The sequence below is a fragment of the Haliotis rubra genome, unplaced genomic scaffold (genome assembly GCF_003918875.1).
Source record: "Haliotis rubra isolate DU_JTF1 unplaced genomic scaffold, ASM391887v1 Scf336, whole genome shotgun sequence".
Classification (NCBI taxonomy): domain Eukaryota; kingdom Metazoa; phylum Mollusca; class Gastropoda; order Lepetellida; family Haliotidae; genus Haliotis; species Haliotis rubra.
The window spans coordinates 254893-273958 of NW_025767009.1; the positions used below are offsets into that span (position 1 = coordinate 254893).

Genomic DNA, 19066 nt, shown 5'->3' on the forward strand with positions numbered 1-19066 from the left:
CATATCACATAGGTACTATTGTCCAGTCCACTGATTGTAATGTCTAGTTTTCATTGTCTTGCAAAACAGATTCTTACATCATTGTTATTATACAATATCATGTGTTGTCTTATATTTGTCCTACATAATGTGACAATTTCAGATGGAATTCATTTGAGTTTGGTTGTTTCAATACCATGGAAGACCTTAGCTTTAATGGTTTGAAATCATGGACAAATTAATCTAGTATCATTCCATTTTAGTACTGACATTTGTTCCTTTCAGTTTTGTGGTTTACTAAAAGCATTTTATCAGTTGAGTACTTAAGTCATACAAGTTGCAAGCACAAACTCATTTTTTACTTTTCTACAACAAACAGTTGTCCAACATATAGTATATCTTTCAACCATCCAGCACATTGTCATTTTGTACATATGTAAATATGAATTTCAGCATAACATTTATTTTGCATGACTGAATAAAGGTTATGGATCCTCAACATTTGTCAGTTTTTCTTCTTAGATGAATGACGACACAGTGTGACGCAGATCATTGTTATTGTCATTTGAAAGCTTGAAATAGGCCTTTCTAATTTGGGTCATATACCCAAAATGTAGGGCTGCATGTACGGCACTTTTAGCAATATCATGGTGGGGGGGACACCAGAACATTGTACCCATGTGGGGAATCAAACTCGGGTCGTCAACATGACGAGTCTACGCTACCCCACCCCACCAACCCTTATACAGATTTCTGGTCCATGGATTTGTGGTCTTTGAGTGGAAAGTAAAATGTGCTCAAGAGAGGATCCATGATTTCCAGGTAGATATTTTCTTTTGGATTCATTTTCATGGTTTGAAGGGACACACAGATATACATTCGTAAATGCCCATAAATTTGTGTGTCAAAAGATACTGTTTATTATGACAAGTTGTATTTCATAGGAAATCCCGTCAGCAAAACCTGTATATAACACAAAGCTTCACATGAACATTATAACAACTTTCATGTCCATGCAAGAATACAAAAAATTGGGGTGTAAAAAATTGTTTGGGACGGAATGTGGAATATTTTATTTGGTTGGAATTTCGTGGAATGTGATACATGCATTTTGGCTGATGTGATTGCTGAAATAGCAACCTTACAACTGCTATTATCAATTTACACCACATTCCTTTAATACTGGCAGAATATTGGTCATAATGCATCAAACCACTCAACTTTTGATAAATGATATAACTTTCCTCATCAAAAGTTGAGTAATTTAACATGTTGAAACTATAACTTACAGACCTCACAGCTGCAGCCTAGAAACAAAGCATATTCTGATAAAGATCACTCCAATTTAAAGACATATTTGTTTGACATCACAATAAAACCTGATGTAGGCAATAGAATATGCTACTTGTAAAAGGTAGAACAGTAAGTTGAGGTAATAATTCCTCCATGACCACACCAATATCACAGAATCACATATATCACAGATTTTTAAAACAATAAACAGGCCATGCATCATACCTGAAACATTAGTACCTATATTCCATGATGACGAAGGTGTTCAGTTGAGCTGATGTGCAACTGTATGTCACAGCAACACCTTAACACACACAACATGTGGAGGTATATTCCTGTAATCAGTATCAATTGTTATTAAAAGCAATCATGCATCTCAGCTTTATCCCAGACGTGATCACAGCCCTATTATTGACTTCTGACATTCATATGCAGAACATCAATCTCTCAATCCATTGTTATACATCTCTTCGAAACAGCTTGCATGTTATCTTTAGCAGATGTCCAACCTCACTGACCAATTGGTAGAGACTGTCCTCTGCTCAGGTGGTGCTTGGAGTCACACAAAAATTACTGGTACCACAAGCCATCGGGCTATATCAAACATGTACTATAAGCTGAGAGAGCTGGGGGTAGATACAACTCTACACAGCAGGTTTATGGGGTCTGGTCTGCAGCTCTATAGCTCTCCTGTAGTCCACCACAGCCTGCTCACGTTTGCCCTGCTTCCCTCGCACATCTGCACGTCTCTTCAACACCAGGGCATCGTCAGGCTGGAGACTGAGCGCTGAAAACCAATAAATATTCAAAATCTCCAAAGTATACACCAGTGAGTTTTACAAGCATCTTTAAACTACAGCTTTAAGCATTAAAGTAACATTTCCACTTGTTTGTTTGTTGTAAGCTGCAGTCTGCAATATTTCACCCATATGACTCTGTGACTGGCATGAGGCACTGGGGTTCCACTATGTCACATACTATAATGTTATGAAATGCACCTACTGAACAAGATATTGTTTCATCCCAATTGTCCCCCAAAGAAATTACTATAAGTGGGTGTCACCAGACTATTCCAATAGTTCTAAAATGCTCCAATTTTTTTACTGACAACAGTCCCACATAAATGCCAGCAGCCTGCACATAATAAAGTCTGACAAACCAGTGACTGGTGTTGTGAGCATTGTACCATGACCAGATCGTATCCAATATAAGTTGTTCACTGGTCTCGAGACGGACATGGGCTGATGTACCCTTGATGTTTGTTTAAAGAAACATCGAGGGTACATCAACCCATGGGCCCTGAGGGACCAGTGAACAACGTATTTATCTTACCAAACACCTCAATGGTAATTTTGAACTGTTTGAAACACAGGTATCGGATCATAGTATGAAGTACCAGATGACAAGAAAAACAAATTTAGAGTTATCTTCCTTCCATCGATTTGCATTCTCAAAACATTAGTAATTTCCATACATCATACGTGATGCAATGTTATTCGAGATAAAGCCTTATTACTACGAAGTACCAAATGAGTTCGGCATTCCCAGCGGGGTACATAGAAAATGTTACTCGTTTGTAAGCAGGGTACATTGAAAATATAAGAAGAGCGCTCAGCCAATCAGAAAATAACATGTGTGAGGCAAGATAATGAGGCATGTCAAAGAGTCTGACCCCCAACACAGGTCAACTCTTCTAACAAGCAAATGTTTCTGGGGACCAGTTCTAACACAGATTCCTCACAAGGCTGCTCAACAGTCATCCCTAGTGTTTAATCAAGTTTACCTTTAGTGTAGTCCTTCTCTGCCCTGTCGAACTGCTGCATGGAGGAGTACAGGTTGCCGCGGTTGAAGTACATGTGGGCCGAGTAAGGACTCAACTTGATGGCTGAACGGAAGTCGGACAGTGCAGACTGGCCATCCTTCAGGAGTACCTGCAACACCACCACCATCACAAACATCATCTTACATAGAAATGTCTTTGTCTAAACCTGGAACCCAACTGTATGGACCTACTGGGTTCAAGTCATCTTAACACTGACATGGTTCTTGCAGCACTCATAAATTTTGGATACATTCAATTTGGGGTTTGAAATTAACATTTTTCCACAAGTCTGTGACTAGTAATATTGAGAGAGGACTCGTGACATTTCTAACTGACAGTTTACCATCAGGCAAGTGGTAATACTATCTCTGTGGTAGATTGTTTAGCAGACAAGTAAAAATGACAATACATCAAGGTCAGCCATTATTTCTAGAAGCCTTCTGAAAATTGTAGGTACAGTACAATACCCAATATTTAGACTGACGGCCTTGAGTGACTATCACTACACCTCTACGACTATGAGCACAAAGCTAACCTTGGTGATAGCTCGGTTGAGGAAGGCGGACTCGTCTCGGGGATTGTTCTCTATACAACGACTGTAGTACTCCAGTGCCTGGCAAGAAACAGGGTATATATGAATGAAAACCTGAGCATTAAATTCAACATTCAGAAAGATTTATGTGAAATAACTTCTTGAAAATCCACAACTGCCAGCACAAAAAGGAAACTGCTTTCCAACCTACTTCAACAAATTGTTGTATGATTATTGTCATTGTAATCAATACTAAATCTTTGAGTTGACGTTAGCTAATGTGTCTTCTTTCACCTGGCCCTTGACCAGCTGTGACCTTGACATCTGTATATCTGAAGTCAACTGACCTGCTTGAAGTGCCTGGTGTGGAAGTAGATGTTGGCAGCGTTGAAGTAGGCGAGAGAGTAGGTTGGCTCAAGCTTGATGGCCTCCTGGTAGTCCTTCATAGCATTCACTCGGTCATCCATAAACTGAAACATAGCATTCACTTGGTCATCAGTAAACTGAAACATAGCATTCATTCAGTCACCATTAAACTGAAACATAGCATTCACTTGGTCATCAGTAAACTGAAACATAGCATTCATTCAGTCACCATTAAACTGAAACATAGCATTCACTAGGTCACCATTAAACTGAAACACAGCATTCACTTGGTCATCAATAAACTGAAATGTAGCATTCACTACGTCATCACTAAACTGAAACACAGACCCATTATCAAGCAAGTTTTAGTATCTACATCGAAAAGTTGCATCTATGGCAAAAAACAAGTTGTCTATCCATAAAAAGTGTTCCTCTTCTTCGAAAGGCTACTTAAAGAAATTAAAACCAGTGGTTGTGTGAAGATCATAGTTATACCCTGGACATCCAGCACAGTCCTGTTGTTGAAGCTTGACCACTGTTGATGCTGGGTAAATAGTTTTTATTCCACTCTTTTGTCTACTTCCATTTTCATTACTTTGCAGCTAACTACACTGATTGGCTAATATATAATACAATTGTTGATTACATATAATTTCTTTGTTGTTTGTTGGTTTCATACTGAATTCTTTTGTGTATACATTTCTGGGTTAAATTAGAGTTTCAATTTGGAAATCTACACGTAACACTAAGGCCTCAACTATGTATCATGACTCTCTGGCACCTAAGAGTGAGTGAGTTTCAGTTTTACGTCACACTCAGCAATATTCCAGCTATATGATGGCAGTCTGTAAATAATCGAGTCTGGACCAGACAATCCAGTGATCAACAGCATGAGCATCGATCTACGCAACTGGGAACTGATGACATGTGTCAACCAAGCCAGCGAGCCTGACCACCCGATCCCGTTAGTCGCCTCTTACGACAAGCATGGGTTACTGAAAATCAATTCTAACCTGGACCTTCACGGGTCTCTGGCACCTAAGACCACCTGGCCACCAGTTTAACTGATACATGATGAGCACTGCTTTAAAGAAGCTAATGGCTTCTATCTGTGACCATGGCCTCATTCCACAAAGTGATCTTTACACTAAGGTTATCACAACACCCATACATTGATGTCAGCTTATGATAGTCTTAATGCTATCATTGTTTGTGGAGCAGGAGTATATAATATTACTGAAACAGATCCATGTGTTGACTCACCTGTTGGATGACACCTCTGTTGGTGAGGAGTTCCGCCGTTGCCGACACCTTCACTGAGGCATTGATATCCTGATATGCTGCAAAGGTGTCGCTCATCTGGAGGTTGACAATAGCTCGTCCTTCCAAGGCTGGTTTGAATCCTTAAATGGAGATACAGCACACTGGATTATCTAGGACTGATTTAAAAGAATGAGTGAAAAAATACAACAAAATTAATATAAAAAGAAGTACATTATTTTGTCCTTGACGTTCCTCTGGAGACGGGGATGCAGCATGTACTTACTTGGCTTCACAGTGATAGCTGCCGTGAAGTGTCTCCAGGCCTGCATCAGTTTCCCTGCTACCTGCATCGTGTATGCTAGATTGACCCGGGCAGCCAGGCACATTGGATCCAGGATCAGGGCTCGCTCGTAGTCACGTCTTTCAACATATTTCACAACAGTACATAGACTTGTCTCATTACTTTGGTAATAACTACAAATTTGTTTGTTTATTTCATGATCACAAGTCTTTCTCATCCATGTCACAAAAGTTGACAAAAAAATTACATTTTGTTCCGGATATGATTTGAAACAGGTAAATTTTGCATTGTTAACAAGTATCTACACTGATTCATAGTTTCAAGTATAACATCAAAATCAATAAATATTGTTCTAAATCCATCGTCAAACCTCACACCACAAGGCTATGTTGGTATAACATCCAAATGGTATAAATCTGACCTGGCATATTTCAGTCCATCATCGTGTCCGTAGTCCATGTAGACGTTGCCGCGGCTGATGAGGCCATCCAGGAAGAAGGGTTTGAGCTCGATGCACTGGGAGAAGGTCTTCACTGCTTCCTGTAGTTGCCCTAGTCTGGGGAGGTGACACGGGCAACAGTCAATCAATGTAGGATATTCTCATAATAACTGTGACCCAACGGTCACAATACATTATCCTGTCACAAACTGTTTGTTTCGTTTCTATGCACTCTTTTTCCACTAAATTCATATTTCTGTACCAGGGGGGAGAAAGAGAAGTGGTTTGTTGTTCCTGAACCCCATGAATGTCTTGATAATATTTCCTAGCCAACATCTATTGTAGAAGCAGGACTCACTTGTGGAAACACAGACCCAGTGTGTGGTGAATGCGATGGTCCCAGGGACTGAGCTTGGCAGCCATTTGGAAGTCATACAGTGCATTGCTGTAGTCCCCCCTCTCAAAGTACAGCAGGCCTCGGTTGATCAGCACCTGTCATCATGTACACACCAGATAAAGTTATGCATACATTACAACGACAGATTTGGCTAATAAAATCATACAAAAATCAGAAAACATGTATAAATTGTTTTGATAGTTACCAAATGTGGGCATATGATGAGAATTAAACTTACATGTTTAGGATTTATAAGAACAAATGTAGATAATTCTAAGCATCAAAGGAATGAATTTGAAGCACTTTTTCTTGTCATCAGGGGCATGAAACCAACGTGACAGCTCTACTTGTCTGAAGCTTTTTTGAGCGAAAACACTAACAACATACATCAACACAAAGTGAACATGTTCTCCAGTACCAGAGTATCAGACCAAGGTACGGACTCACGTTACCTTCAACATGAGCTGTTCTCCCACCAGCAGTACAATGCCATAGTCCATCAGCGCCTATGAGGGGGGAAATACACTTCAGTCAGAATCTACTGGTACAAGATCATTGTTACAAATTACTTTTCAGTGTAATTTCATTTATTGTTTTACAAATCTGCTTTGCACTTTGCAACCTTCTAAAAATAGGAAGATCTGGAAGGACAAGAATTATGTCCACTAAAGTTTATCTCAAACTTTAAAGTCAATCAGGTAATCTACATTGAGGCTTCTTTATTCCCCATATGAGTGACCGATGTATTCAGATAAACATTGGCCAAATGCAATAAAAAGTTCTAGTATTGTGTGGCTGTGGATATTTAGTACATCCTAAGGCACTATGGTGTCTAGACCTAAAAGGTGTGCTTGGATCTATTGGCAGTCTTATTTCACAAAGATCAAATATCTACATCAAGTTAGTAAAGAAATGGTACTGAATTGTTTCAGAAAGCTGACATCTGACTGGCTCTAGGGACTATGCAGCTTTCATTTCAACTGGTCAATCATATTTAGTTGAATGTTCATGTAACACAACCTTCCATGAACATCTTCATACACAGTAAGTGAATATGGTTTTACATCACTTTAAGCAAGATTCCACCAATATCACGGTGGATGACACAAGAAATACACTTCACACATTGTACCCATGTGGGGAATCAAACCCGGGTCCTTCGGAATGAGAAACATGTAATTTTTTGAGTAAAATTGATATTTTATACTTATCCTGACTCATGCTCTTTTGCTTGTCTTCTTCCTCTTGCGAACATAGTGGAACACTTGTATCTCCCTAATTGAAGTTCCCTTCAATGTAAAATCACTAATTAGTACACCACGAGTTACCTCCCTTCCACAAGCGCGGGAACGAGGGCGCCACCTCTACCCATGTGCCTCACTCTCTCCTCATATACTGAGCCCAACATTTGAATTTACAGGGAAATCCAAAGTGTTATTTGGGGAGGATGGGAGGGCTGACCTCATGAGTCAGGATAAGTATAAAATATCAATTTTACTCAAAAAATTACATATTTTTCCTTATCCTGACTCATGCTCTTTTTGCTTGTAGAATCCTACGGAGCGGAGGTGGGAATATATAATACTTTGGATTTTAATAATTAGTGATTTGAACTGTGATGATTGTAATAACCCTATGGGAACTTCATAAAGGCACTGAACTGATGAATTCCTGCTGCTAACTTATCAGCTGCCATATAAAGGTTATTACAATGTACTTATTATGATAAAGTATATATAACATTAATACAATGCTTAAGACTAATAGACTTAAGCTTGTTAATATGCTAGTATAAACTCCTTAGAGTTTGTTAGCTAAATTACTTTAAAATATAAACATAGTACTAAGCTTAAGATATGATTAAACTTAAGCTAATTATATAATAGCAAAACTCTTTTTAGAGTTTGTTAGTTAATAATACTTATATGATATAGACAGTGCTGAGCTTAAGATATGAATAAGCTTTAGCTACATATATAATAGCAAAACTCTGTAGAGTTTGTTAGCTAATATATTTTACAATATGAGTATAGTACTGTGCTTAAGATATAATTAACTTAAGCTACATATATAATAGCCAAAACTCTGTAGAGTTTATTAGCTTATAGATTTATAATGTAACCATAGTACTAAGCTTAAGATAAGATTAGACTTAAGCTAAATGTATATAGCAAAAAACTCCTTAGAGTTTATTAACTAATATACTTTTATGTTATAACCATAGTACTGAGCTTAAGATATAATTAAACTTAAGCTATATATATAATAGCAAAACTCCGTAGAGTTTTGTTAGCTAATACATTTTATAATGTAACCATACTGCTTAAGATATGATGAAACTTAAGCTAATTGTATAATAGCAAAAAAACCTTTAGAGTTTGTTAGCTAAAATACTTATATGATATAAACCTAGTATTGAGCTTATGAAGGAAACCTTAAGCTACATATATAATAGCAAAAACTCCGTAGAGTTTGTTAGCTAATATACTTATATGATATAAACATAGTATTGAGCTTAAGATTTGAAGGAACCTTAAGCTACATATATAATAGCAAAAACTCCGTAGAGTTTGTTAGCTAATACAAGTTATAATGTAACCATAAGCTTAAATTATGATGAAACTTAAGCCAAATATATAATAGCAAAAACTCTTTTAGAGTTTTGATAGCTAATATACCTATATGATATAAACATAGTACTGCGCTTAAGATATGAATAAGCTTAAGTTACATATATAATAGCAAAAACTCCGTAGAGTTTGTTAGCTAATACATGTTATAATGTAACCATATTGCTTAAGATATGATGAAACTTAAGCCAAATAGCAAAAACTCTTTAGAGTTTGTTAGCTAATATACTTATATGATATAAACATAGTACTGAGCTTAAGATATGAATAAGCTTAAGCTACCTATATAATAGCCCAAACTCTGTAGAGTTTGTTAGCTTATATATTTTTACAATCTGAGTATAGTACTATGCTTAAGATATAATTAATAGTTTATTAGCTTATAGATTTATAATGTAACCATAGTACTAAGCTTAAGATAAGATTAGACTTAAGCTAAATGTATATAGCAAAAAACTCCTTAGAGTTTATTAACTAATATACTTTTATGTTATAACCATAGTACTGAGCTTAAGATATAATTAAACTTAAGCTATATATATAATAGCAAAACTCCGTAGAGTTTTGTTAGCTAATACATTTTATAATGTAACCATACTGCTTAAGATATGATGAAACTTAAGCTAATTGTATAATAGCAAAAAACCTTTAGAGTTTGTTAGCTAAAATACTTATATGATATAAACCTAGTATTGAGCTTATGAAGGAAACCTTAAGCTACATATATAATAGCAAAAACTCCGTAGAGTTTGTTAGCTAATATACTTATATGATATAAACATAGTATTGAGCTTAAGATTTGAAGGAACCTTAAGCTACATATATAATAGCAAAAACTCCGTAGAGTTTGTTAGCTAATACAAGTTATAATGTAACCATAAGCTTAAATTATGATGAAACTTAAGCCAAATATATAATAGCAAAAACTCTTTTAGAGTTTTGATAGCTAATATACCTATATGATATAAACATAGTACTGCGTTTAAGATATGAATAAGCTTAAGTTACATATATAATAGCAAAAACTCCGTAGAGTTTGTTAGCTAATACATGTTATAATGTAACCATATTGCTTAAGATATGATGAAACTTAAGCCAAATAGCAAAAACTCTTTAGAGTTTGTTAGCTAATATACTTATATGATATAAACATAGTACTGAGCTTAAGATATGAATAAGCTTAAGCTACCTATATAATAGCCCAAACTCTGTAGAGTTTGTTAGCTTATATATTTTTACAATCTGAGTATAGTACTATGCTTAAGATATAATTAACTTAAGGTAAATATATAATAACCAACTCTGTAGAGTTGTTAACTTATATATTGTATGATGTAATAATCATAGTACTGTGATGATAAAAAAAAACTTAAGCAAATTATATATAGCATGTAGCTATTTAGTACTGTTATAAGATAAGTAGAAATCTGTAAGATTGACTTATCTTCTCCGAGGAACTGTCAACTGTTGTGCGAGGACCATGGGATCGAATTGGTGGATACCTGAGACGTCCTCGGTGATGATATCTCTCAGATAATGGTTGGCAACCACCATATCGGATCTCCAGAAAATAAACCCTCCATTATTTCAAATAACATTTGTGTAAATCAATTGTAGAAGTTACTGCTCTAATATCATGAGTATTAAAAGCTCATGGAGGGTCGGATTGGGTCCATCCGTCTTGTATGCACGTAGTATGACAGTTCTGATCCAAACTGAGATATAGTACATGAGACTTCATTCTGCGTAAGTTGATGATAGAGGAAATAATCTGTTGCATTTTTCCCTCCTGTTTGGTTCGGTGGAGATAAATTTACAGTGCTCTTGCTGGCCATCGTGATAGAATCATCGTATCATGGAGTCCAAGTATGTCATCCAGGCGTGTTCATAAACCTCACTTGTGAGGTGTTGGAGCACTATATTCAGATCCCCAAGTTGGAGGGTGAAACTTCCGTTTTAATTCTCCAATCAGAAAGCTTAAGTAGGTTTACTAACCATCTAGTTGTGTTAGTAGCTTGATGATGAAATTCAGCTGTAGTCTGAATCGCTGTGGATTTAGATCCACTTGTATCCCGTCGTCTAGGTTATTTGCGAAGTCCTTGACGATGTAGGTGCACAACCAGGTGTGTCTGTCCTCGTTGAACTTTATGTAAAATCGCCTGACTGCCGTGCCCTCGTCCTAACTTGACAGGGGAGGTCTCTAACCTGAAGAAAGCAGCCCAATCATGAAGGTTCAGATTAACTGGACTGTAAGGAGGCTTGCTCGTTCACTGATATATAGTTGTCACTTGTAACGTAAGTCTTGAACTGTGAACTAAGATCGACCTCTGCGTAGGTCGTTGTCCAACGCGGTCCAATCAGAACAAGGCATTTTGATTCTGTAGAATACCCGCGCTGTGATGTCACCGGTGTAGCAGGAAAAAACCTTGTATAAAATCTTGCCGTCGTTGATATTAGCATAATCGTCGGTCTTCACCGTAGCTTCCCGAAGTTACCCGAGTGACCACGTCTTTCGAGGGTTAAAGGTAAACGCTTGAAACATCCGGGTGCGAAATACCTCGCTCTGTAATATTAATGCTGGGTAGGTTATTTTCCTGGCTGTCGTGAAAGTAACTTCAGTTTGGAATATAATTCCGACTTCCTTATATAAAGGTACAATAAACTTGCAAGTTGTCAGCTTGTAGACTGTATACATGAATGTATCGTCATAATTGTAGAATTAAAGCTGAACTTGTTGTACATATTTCTTCTCAGAAACTTTGACGATTATGAGTTATACTCGCTGTAACAAGGCTGCTGTTCAATTTCGATATTGAATTGTCTGCAGAACTGCTTAATGGTCACGCATGTAGATAATCGTATTGTAGTCCGGGATTGCATATTCTAGCAATCTATACGGAAAGGTTGATTCCTGTGAAGATCTATGAAACGTCGTTGACTAATTAATACAGCGACGTTCTGTGTTGTAAATAGCCTGTGCAATTGTCTTCAGCAGAGGCTTATAGGCGGCATATGGCATACAGTTGATAGAGAACTTATGCGATGTCTTGAACGGACTGACGAGTAGCTATATATGACGAAAGTGGCTAATATATGGAGACCTTGGAGGAGATTTCCTCGGTGGACGCCGGAGACTTCGCGAAGCTCTCGAAGTATCCATTCTAGATTTTCTGTGTGAGGTAGACTTGGAGCCACTTAGCCTTCGCGACCTTCGCGAAGGTATCGAGTCAGAGCCCGATCAGTATATGTATATATGAGCGCTTGCTTCGCGAACGACCTCTGTGTTCAACAGGAGTGAGTGAGTGAGTGTTTTGTTTTACGCCGCACTCAGCAATATGTGGGGTCGGTGAAGCGCTACTCCTCCGTGACGTCCCTTGTAACTGGTGAGGCTCTAGCTCCTTCGCGGAGGTGGCCTGGGACTTCCTTAGCGAAGTGTCTAGAGTCCGATCAATATATGAGCGTTAGCTTCATACAGGGTGTGGTTCTTGCTGGTTCTGCATAAGTAGAGCCGAGTAGATCATCCTATCATCTTCAGAAGTCGTGTCACGAAATCTGGTGATAAGAATCTTATTGATCGTTCTAGATCTATTAAGGCCAAGAACATACGCCTCTGGCGTTTGAACTGTTATGGCTTTATGGTAGGCTGTGTCCACATACTGTGGCACCGCAGCAATCGAGTCGATCGGAGGTAAGGTGATGGCGTCTGCCTCGTCTTCCTTTATCAGGTATGTCTGCGCCGAGTTGCCACTCTTTGAAGGTGAAGAGAGATCTAGGTTGTTTACCATCCAATATCGTATCTCAGCGTCTGAGAAAATGATGCCTCCATCATTTTCTATCCCAGCATCGCTGATGAGAGGTTGATGCTCTTCTGATGGTGGACTGTGTATTTCTATCTCTATGTCGGGTGACGCTCGGGAGACCTGACTGTAGACTTGTGTGCAGACTTGTGTGGTGACCTGTGAGGCGATCGACGTGGTGATGTACGAGGAGATCGGCGCGGTGAACGGCGGCGCGGAGATCGTGTTGGTGATCTGCGTCTATGGGTTGACCTTCTCGGAGACCTGTGAGGAGAATGTTGATAGCTTCGCGAAGCTCTTGTGTAGTCAGGTGTCCTTCGCGAAGCTTCCTCTGCGTCCGGTCCTGGGGAACGGCGATTTGACCTTAGCGAAGGCTTCCGTGAGGTCTGATGGTCTGAGTCCGCATCTAAGGATGAAGCCGAGGAAGGTGATGATCTATCCCCCGCCGCGCGAAGGCCTTCGCGAAGGCTGTACATCTGGGTCCGCCGTCGAGGTGGTCTGCGACTTCCTTCGGCGAAGGTGGCTTCGTCGTGGCTGCTACGCTGATGGGGGTGCCTCTGGGGTGTCGTCTGCGTTGGAACCTTCGCGAAGGCTCAGGCCTTGGGCTGGCTGCTTCTCCAGTCTGTAGTGGCCCTCCATCATGATCATGATTTGCCGCAACAGTTCATCTGGGATGGTCTGCGGACGAATTAGTCGGTGCCCTCTCTGCGATGTTAGCGGCGGGGCCCTCAGGGAAGTCGTCTGGCGTCAGTGTAGAGACCTCAGGCTGCATGGCGATCTCTGCTGATGTCACTGTAGCTGTCTCCGGTAAGCTTCTTGTGGCGTCGTCGGGGATGATGATCGGCTGATCATCGTAGAGAGGCCAGTTCAGCGGCTGGAACAATCTCGGTTGAGAAAGTCCTAGTAGACTTCGTTGATTTCCCCTCAGAGGTCGACGCTGCCCTGGGGTGCGAAGTCTGCGTTGAGTGTTGGTAGCAACGGGACCCTCAGGAAGATCATAGAATATCAGCGTTGGTACATCAGGCTGCATGTTGATCTGCGCTGACATCACTGTTGTCGACATCGGTCATTCTTTTGATGTACATCAGGTATGATGATCGGCTGATCATCATACAGGGCTAAATCTCTGCGGCGGGAACAATCTCGGCTGAGAAAGTTCAAGTAGACTTCGTTGATTTCCCCTCAGAGGTCGCGTTGAGATGCAGTAGAAACCCTCTAGTCTTCGGCTGCGACGATGGGATGTCTGGGGAAGCAGGACGCTTCTTGGAGGCGGCGGACTACGTCCCACGCCTCTCCACCACTCTAGCGGAACACCAGACGGGAGGGGGGTCGACCAACAGCAGTAGACTGGCGAGGGGTTCAGGTGTATCAGTCATGGCTAGACTCTGCATCCGCGACCTATCTGCTGCGCGTCTCAAACGCAAAGTAATTATTTATTAAAGGCAGAATTGGATAAATTAGTACCGCAACTGCAACGTGAATAACATGAAACATGGCGCAGTACAGCTAGGGCATATTAAATGCGGATCAGCAGCAGAATAAAAAACGTAATGTGCAACAGTACAGAATTTTTATCAAGCGTAATCCACTGAAACAACACGGCGTCCGTGAATAAACAGTAGAAACCGCGACTAAATATCAATATATAATTGTTGAAGGATACTAGCTAAACCTCTATAGATGTCTATCACGGGGTAACTAACTAAATATAATCAAAGGATATAGTGTGTCGGGAGACACAGGCGCTCTCACGTCCAGCTCACTGGGCGAAGAAGGAGAGAGTGAGGCACATGGGTAGAGGTGGCGCCCTTGTTCCCGCGCTTGTGGAAGGGAGGTAACTCGTGGTGTACTAATTAGTGATTTTACATTGAAGGGAACTTCAATTAGGGAGATACAAGTGTTCCACTATGTTCGCAAGAGGAAGAAGACAAGCAAAAGAGCATGAGTCAGGATAAGGAAAAATAAACGCTTTAACCACTAGGCTGCCCACCTCCCCTTCATGCAGAGACTCATTGTATTGAGGTAAAAGATCTGATAGACTATAGAACTGGCACCTTGTGGTACTGTCTGTTCTCCTGGTAGCACACTGCCCTGTTGAAGTAAGCTAGGGGACAGGTGCTGTCTATACTGGCTGCCTTGCTCAGGTCACGGATAGCCAGCTCATATGCCCTGATGTGATATTTCAGGGCACCTCTGGAAACAAATGACATGAGCTTAGCATGAGTAAACACATTGACAACAAGAATTAATTTGAACCTCACTTCATAAAAAAAAGAAGAAAGACTACAAGCATCCACTTCTTGTAACCATTCCGAACATTGGTTCCACACTGGTTGCTATGTTACAAGACATACCTGTAGAGGTATGCCCTGACACTGTTGGGCTGGAGTTTGATGGCCTCGTTACAGTTGAGGATAGCCTTAGTGTAGTTCCCCTTCAGCCCATAGTAGCAGGCTCGACTAAGGTAGGCCTACAAGGTAACATATTATCGGGTGTCAGGCTGGCATATTTTCTGACATGTTAACTGATCTTCAAGCAAATCTTCATAGAAATGTGTTCAGATTTGGTATTTCTTCTTGTTTCTGTTGCACTAAATATATTCCAGGTATATGACAGCAGCATTTAGGTCATCAAGTTTGGACCAGATAAACTGGTAATTTATCTAATGACCAATGTCTTCACAATCACGACACTTAATCACTAAGTCCCTAAACATGACCATTACACTGATTTCATCACCTTGTAAAACAGGCATACATTACTTGTGACCTATTCAAACCCGGAATCCCTTATGTGTCATGTTCTGTTGCATGTTAATCAGTGTTATCAACGTGAGTCTAGAATACTGGTAAGTGTTGGGAAAGAGTGACAGACCTGGAATATCTTGGGGTTGATGGCAAGAGCCCTGTTGAAGTCTTGGATGCCCTTGGACTGTTTCAGTTTGATCCTAGCCAGACCTCGCTGGTAGAAAGCCTGTTGGAAGAGCGTGCAGAGTAGAAACAATACAGTGACTATACACATATTTAATTATTGTGAGTAAAAATTATTAACGAAAGATATCAGAAGGCAATATCATGACAGTCTGTAAATATTCAAGCCTGCGGAGGGCAGTCCAGTGGTTTGTGTGCACAAGTACAGCGCCAAGCCATAGGGTATGATTACATACTCTACCATACAAATCACCTTGTACTCAGCACTGACACAGGGAACTAGGCACCAAATCAAGACTGGACCAGACAATCCAGTGATGGACATAGTGACCATCGATCTTCACAATTGGGATACGATGACATGTGTTAACCAAGTCAGCAAGTGTGACCACCCAATCCTGTTAGTCGCCTCTTTCGACAAGCATGGGTTGCTAAAGACCAATTCTAACCCGGATCTTCATGAGTTTTCTTAAGTATTAGAAAAGCACCTGCATGACATAATTTTAAAGACATAAATCCCATTGACCCATGTTAACCACCTTGTTCAAAGAGGTAAGTTTATGACCACCTAAACATCAAGATGGAGGTCCTAATTAGCACAATGTACATGTAAGGGTGCAAACATCACATACCTCAGCATAGTTGGGATCAAATTTGATGGCGCTGTTGAAGGCTTCATATGCCTCGAAGTAGTTGCGCAGCTCGTTATGACACACACCACACAGAAAGTGTGCATCTGCTGTCTCTGGCGGCCATGGGTCTCGGGGCCGCCATGGTTTCTGAAAAATAACATGACCATATCTAAGTTGTCATCAACTGTAAACCAGTCTAGTATTTATTATTTGTTTAATCTGTTATAAAATAGGTATAGTAAAAATATATATCAAGCCAATGATTGATAGTGTGAGCATTACCCAGTGAGTATGACCCACTTAATCAGCCAGGCTAGTCCTGAAAGACTTTAGCCTATTACATATACCATGTACATGTTTTAGGATTAGGATTCTATTCTAATCTTTCTAATCTTGTACATGCTTTAATGAAGAACATATGCATAGGATGTCAGACGGTCTACTGGAATTTCTACTTTCATGGGGAAGTCGACTTTCTGGTGTGAACACTTAAACACTATCACTAATCAGAACAATCTAACTGCTACACCCCTGCCCCTACTTACAAACTGGACAAGGGCCATCTCAAAGCTGTCAATAGCATCCTTGAAGTGCTTCGCCTTCATCTGTGTCTTGCCTAGCAGCATGAAGAGACTGCCCACTGGTTTCACCCGTGTAGCGTTCTTCAGAGCGTCGATAGCCTGCATGGATATGCTCATGTAGGATAATCAAGAGAATTGTGAATACATTTATTGAATTTTAATCAATGTAATTGAAGAACACTGACCAATTGTTTCATCCACAGATTCGGGGCTTGCCCATGACTTTCAGATCTTTGTGTCATCATGACCTCTAGTCAGTTATAACTTATACATAAACAGGTCAAATGTGTGTTGTCAGTGTTTCATCCTTTTCTAAAGAATAAAATATCTCAAGCACAAAATGATATGCCCTACGGGTGGCATCTGGGTCCAGTTTATGCTACTAATGCCAGCTGAGTATGTGTGTTTCAATTGGTCATACCCTGTTGTATAAGTAATTTATGACAACATTATGAATCATGACTCAACACCCTTGTCCCTACTGGTCCAGCTGGGACATGTTTCTGTACAGTTAAAACACAAACTATGCAGGATGAATAAAATGTCCACACTTGTTGCCTGTAACATATCTTTGCTGATAAGGCGCTTAACAACCCCAATATTTTTATTCTAATTCTATTTCTGAAAGTCAACCAACAGCTTTCCAGTTTCTTGTGAAAGTCAGAGTGAATGTACTTTTATACTGTAGCTAGAAATAGTTCAGCCATATCTAAGCAACCTGTAAATATGCAAGTCTGTGGTTCAACCAGTGGCTGACAGCATGAGCAACAGTGCATTGGTATAATGTCACACAATCAGCATGAACACTTGTCATAAACCACTAAGCTGTCAATGCAGAAGAAGATAGTAGGTTCTGTCTGCCATAGAATCTACACAAGGATGTTTCTGTGAAGACGAGGTATGTAAGATACAATTTGGAAGTGTTCAGAAGTTGAGCCTCACCTTGTCATAGTTCTTGAGGAAGGACTGTACGATGGCCTGCTGGGTGGGTCTTTGTCCTAGAGAGCTGGTGGAGTTGTTACTCAGCTCAGAGGCATGTCTGAAATATACACCCTATGGTTATAGTACTTTTCAGATAATTCATGAGAAGAGATTCAGGGTATATATTCAATATAAGTCTTCCACAAAATATCTCACAGTTGTCTTGGGGAAATGCCCCAAACAAAATAAGAATACTGACAAACAGACCAGCATTAGACATCCTACCGAGTGTAAAGCACATGTAGTTCATATCGAACTATATTCCTGTATTCAAAAGCTATGGACAGAGTAATGTCCCACCTGACACAGAAAGCTGCCAGCTCCATGTTGCCCATCTCTAGAACCAGCTGACCCTGGAATAGAAAATTACATTAGGGACCGTTCATAATTTATGGCTGGGGGTGGGTGATGATGATTTTTTAATTTTTTTTATTTATTTATTTATTTTTTTTAATATTTTTTTTGGGGGGGTACATAAAAATATATTTAAAAATGTAATTTTCTGATTTAAATTGATATTCTATACTTATCCTGACTCATGTATCTTTGCTTGTCTCCTTCCCTTCCCGAACGTTAGTGGAACACTTGTATCTCCTTTTTGAAGCTCCCTTCAATAAAGCAGAAGTAAAATCACTACTCACCATGAGTTGTCTTCCTCTCGGTTTTGGCGGGAAAACGGCGCCACCCGTCTTCCCACGCTTCACTCGCTCCGAATAGCTAGCCCGACACTTCGATTTACAGGGAAATTCAAAGTGCCTAGCGGGGAGGTTGGGAGGGCTTACCTCATGAGTCAGAATAAGTATAAAATATCAATTTTACTCAGAAAATTACATATTTTTCTTATCCTGACTCATGTATCTTTGCTTGTAGAACTGGCCGGATCTGGTGGTGGGACAAGCCACTTCTGGATTCCAATTAGTGATTTCGTCTTGCATGCCCCCTATGGGAACTTCCTGGTAGCACTTCTATTTACTGCTAGGCTCTGCTGCTGCTGTAACCCTTTACTTCCAGCTTTCTCTGATGGGGACCACAATTGTTAACTTTGGTCCTTGCTTCTGTTAACATTATTATGTGGATTTTGCAACTCCATCTCTTGATGCAAGCATCAAGTGGAGAAGCGACC

At 39.9% G+C, this 19066-nt stretch overlaps 1 protein-coding gene across 1 annotated transcript in view; it reads right to left on the reverse strand.

The window, feature by feature from the left end:
- Positions 1-316: 316 nt before the first annotated feature.
- LOC124284394 overlaps positions 317-19066 on the reverse strand; it is a 70257-nt gene continuing 51507 nt past the window's right edge. Inside the window, 16 exon segments of the mRNA XM_046720483.1 lie at positions 317-2059; positions 3056-3203; positions 3630-3707; positions 3974-4096; positions 5256-5395; positions 5539-5675; positions 5978-6112; positions 6354-6487; positions 6845-6898; positions 14874-15012; positions 15174-15289; positions 15694-15792; positions 16382-16528; positions 16927-17061; positions 17905-18001; positions 18244-18296. Coding sequence (XP_046576439.1) covers positions 1917-2059; positions 3056-3203; positions 3630-3707; positions 3974-4096; positions 5256-5395; positions 5539-5675; positions 5978-6112; positions 6354-6487; positions 6845-6898; positions 14874-15012; positions 15174-15289; positions 15694-15792; positions 16382-16528; positions 16927-17061; positions 17905-18001; positions 18244-18296 — 1878 coding nt within the window. The 3' untranslated portion in view covers positions 317-1916.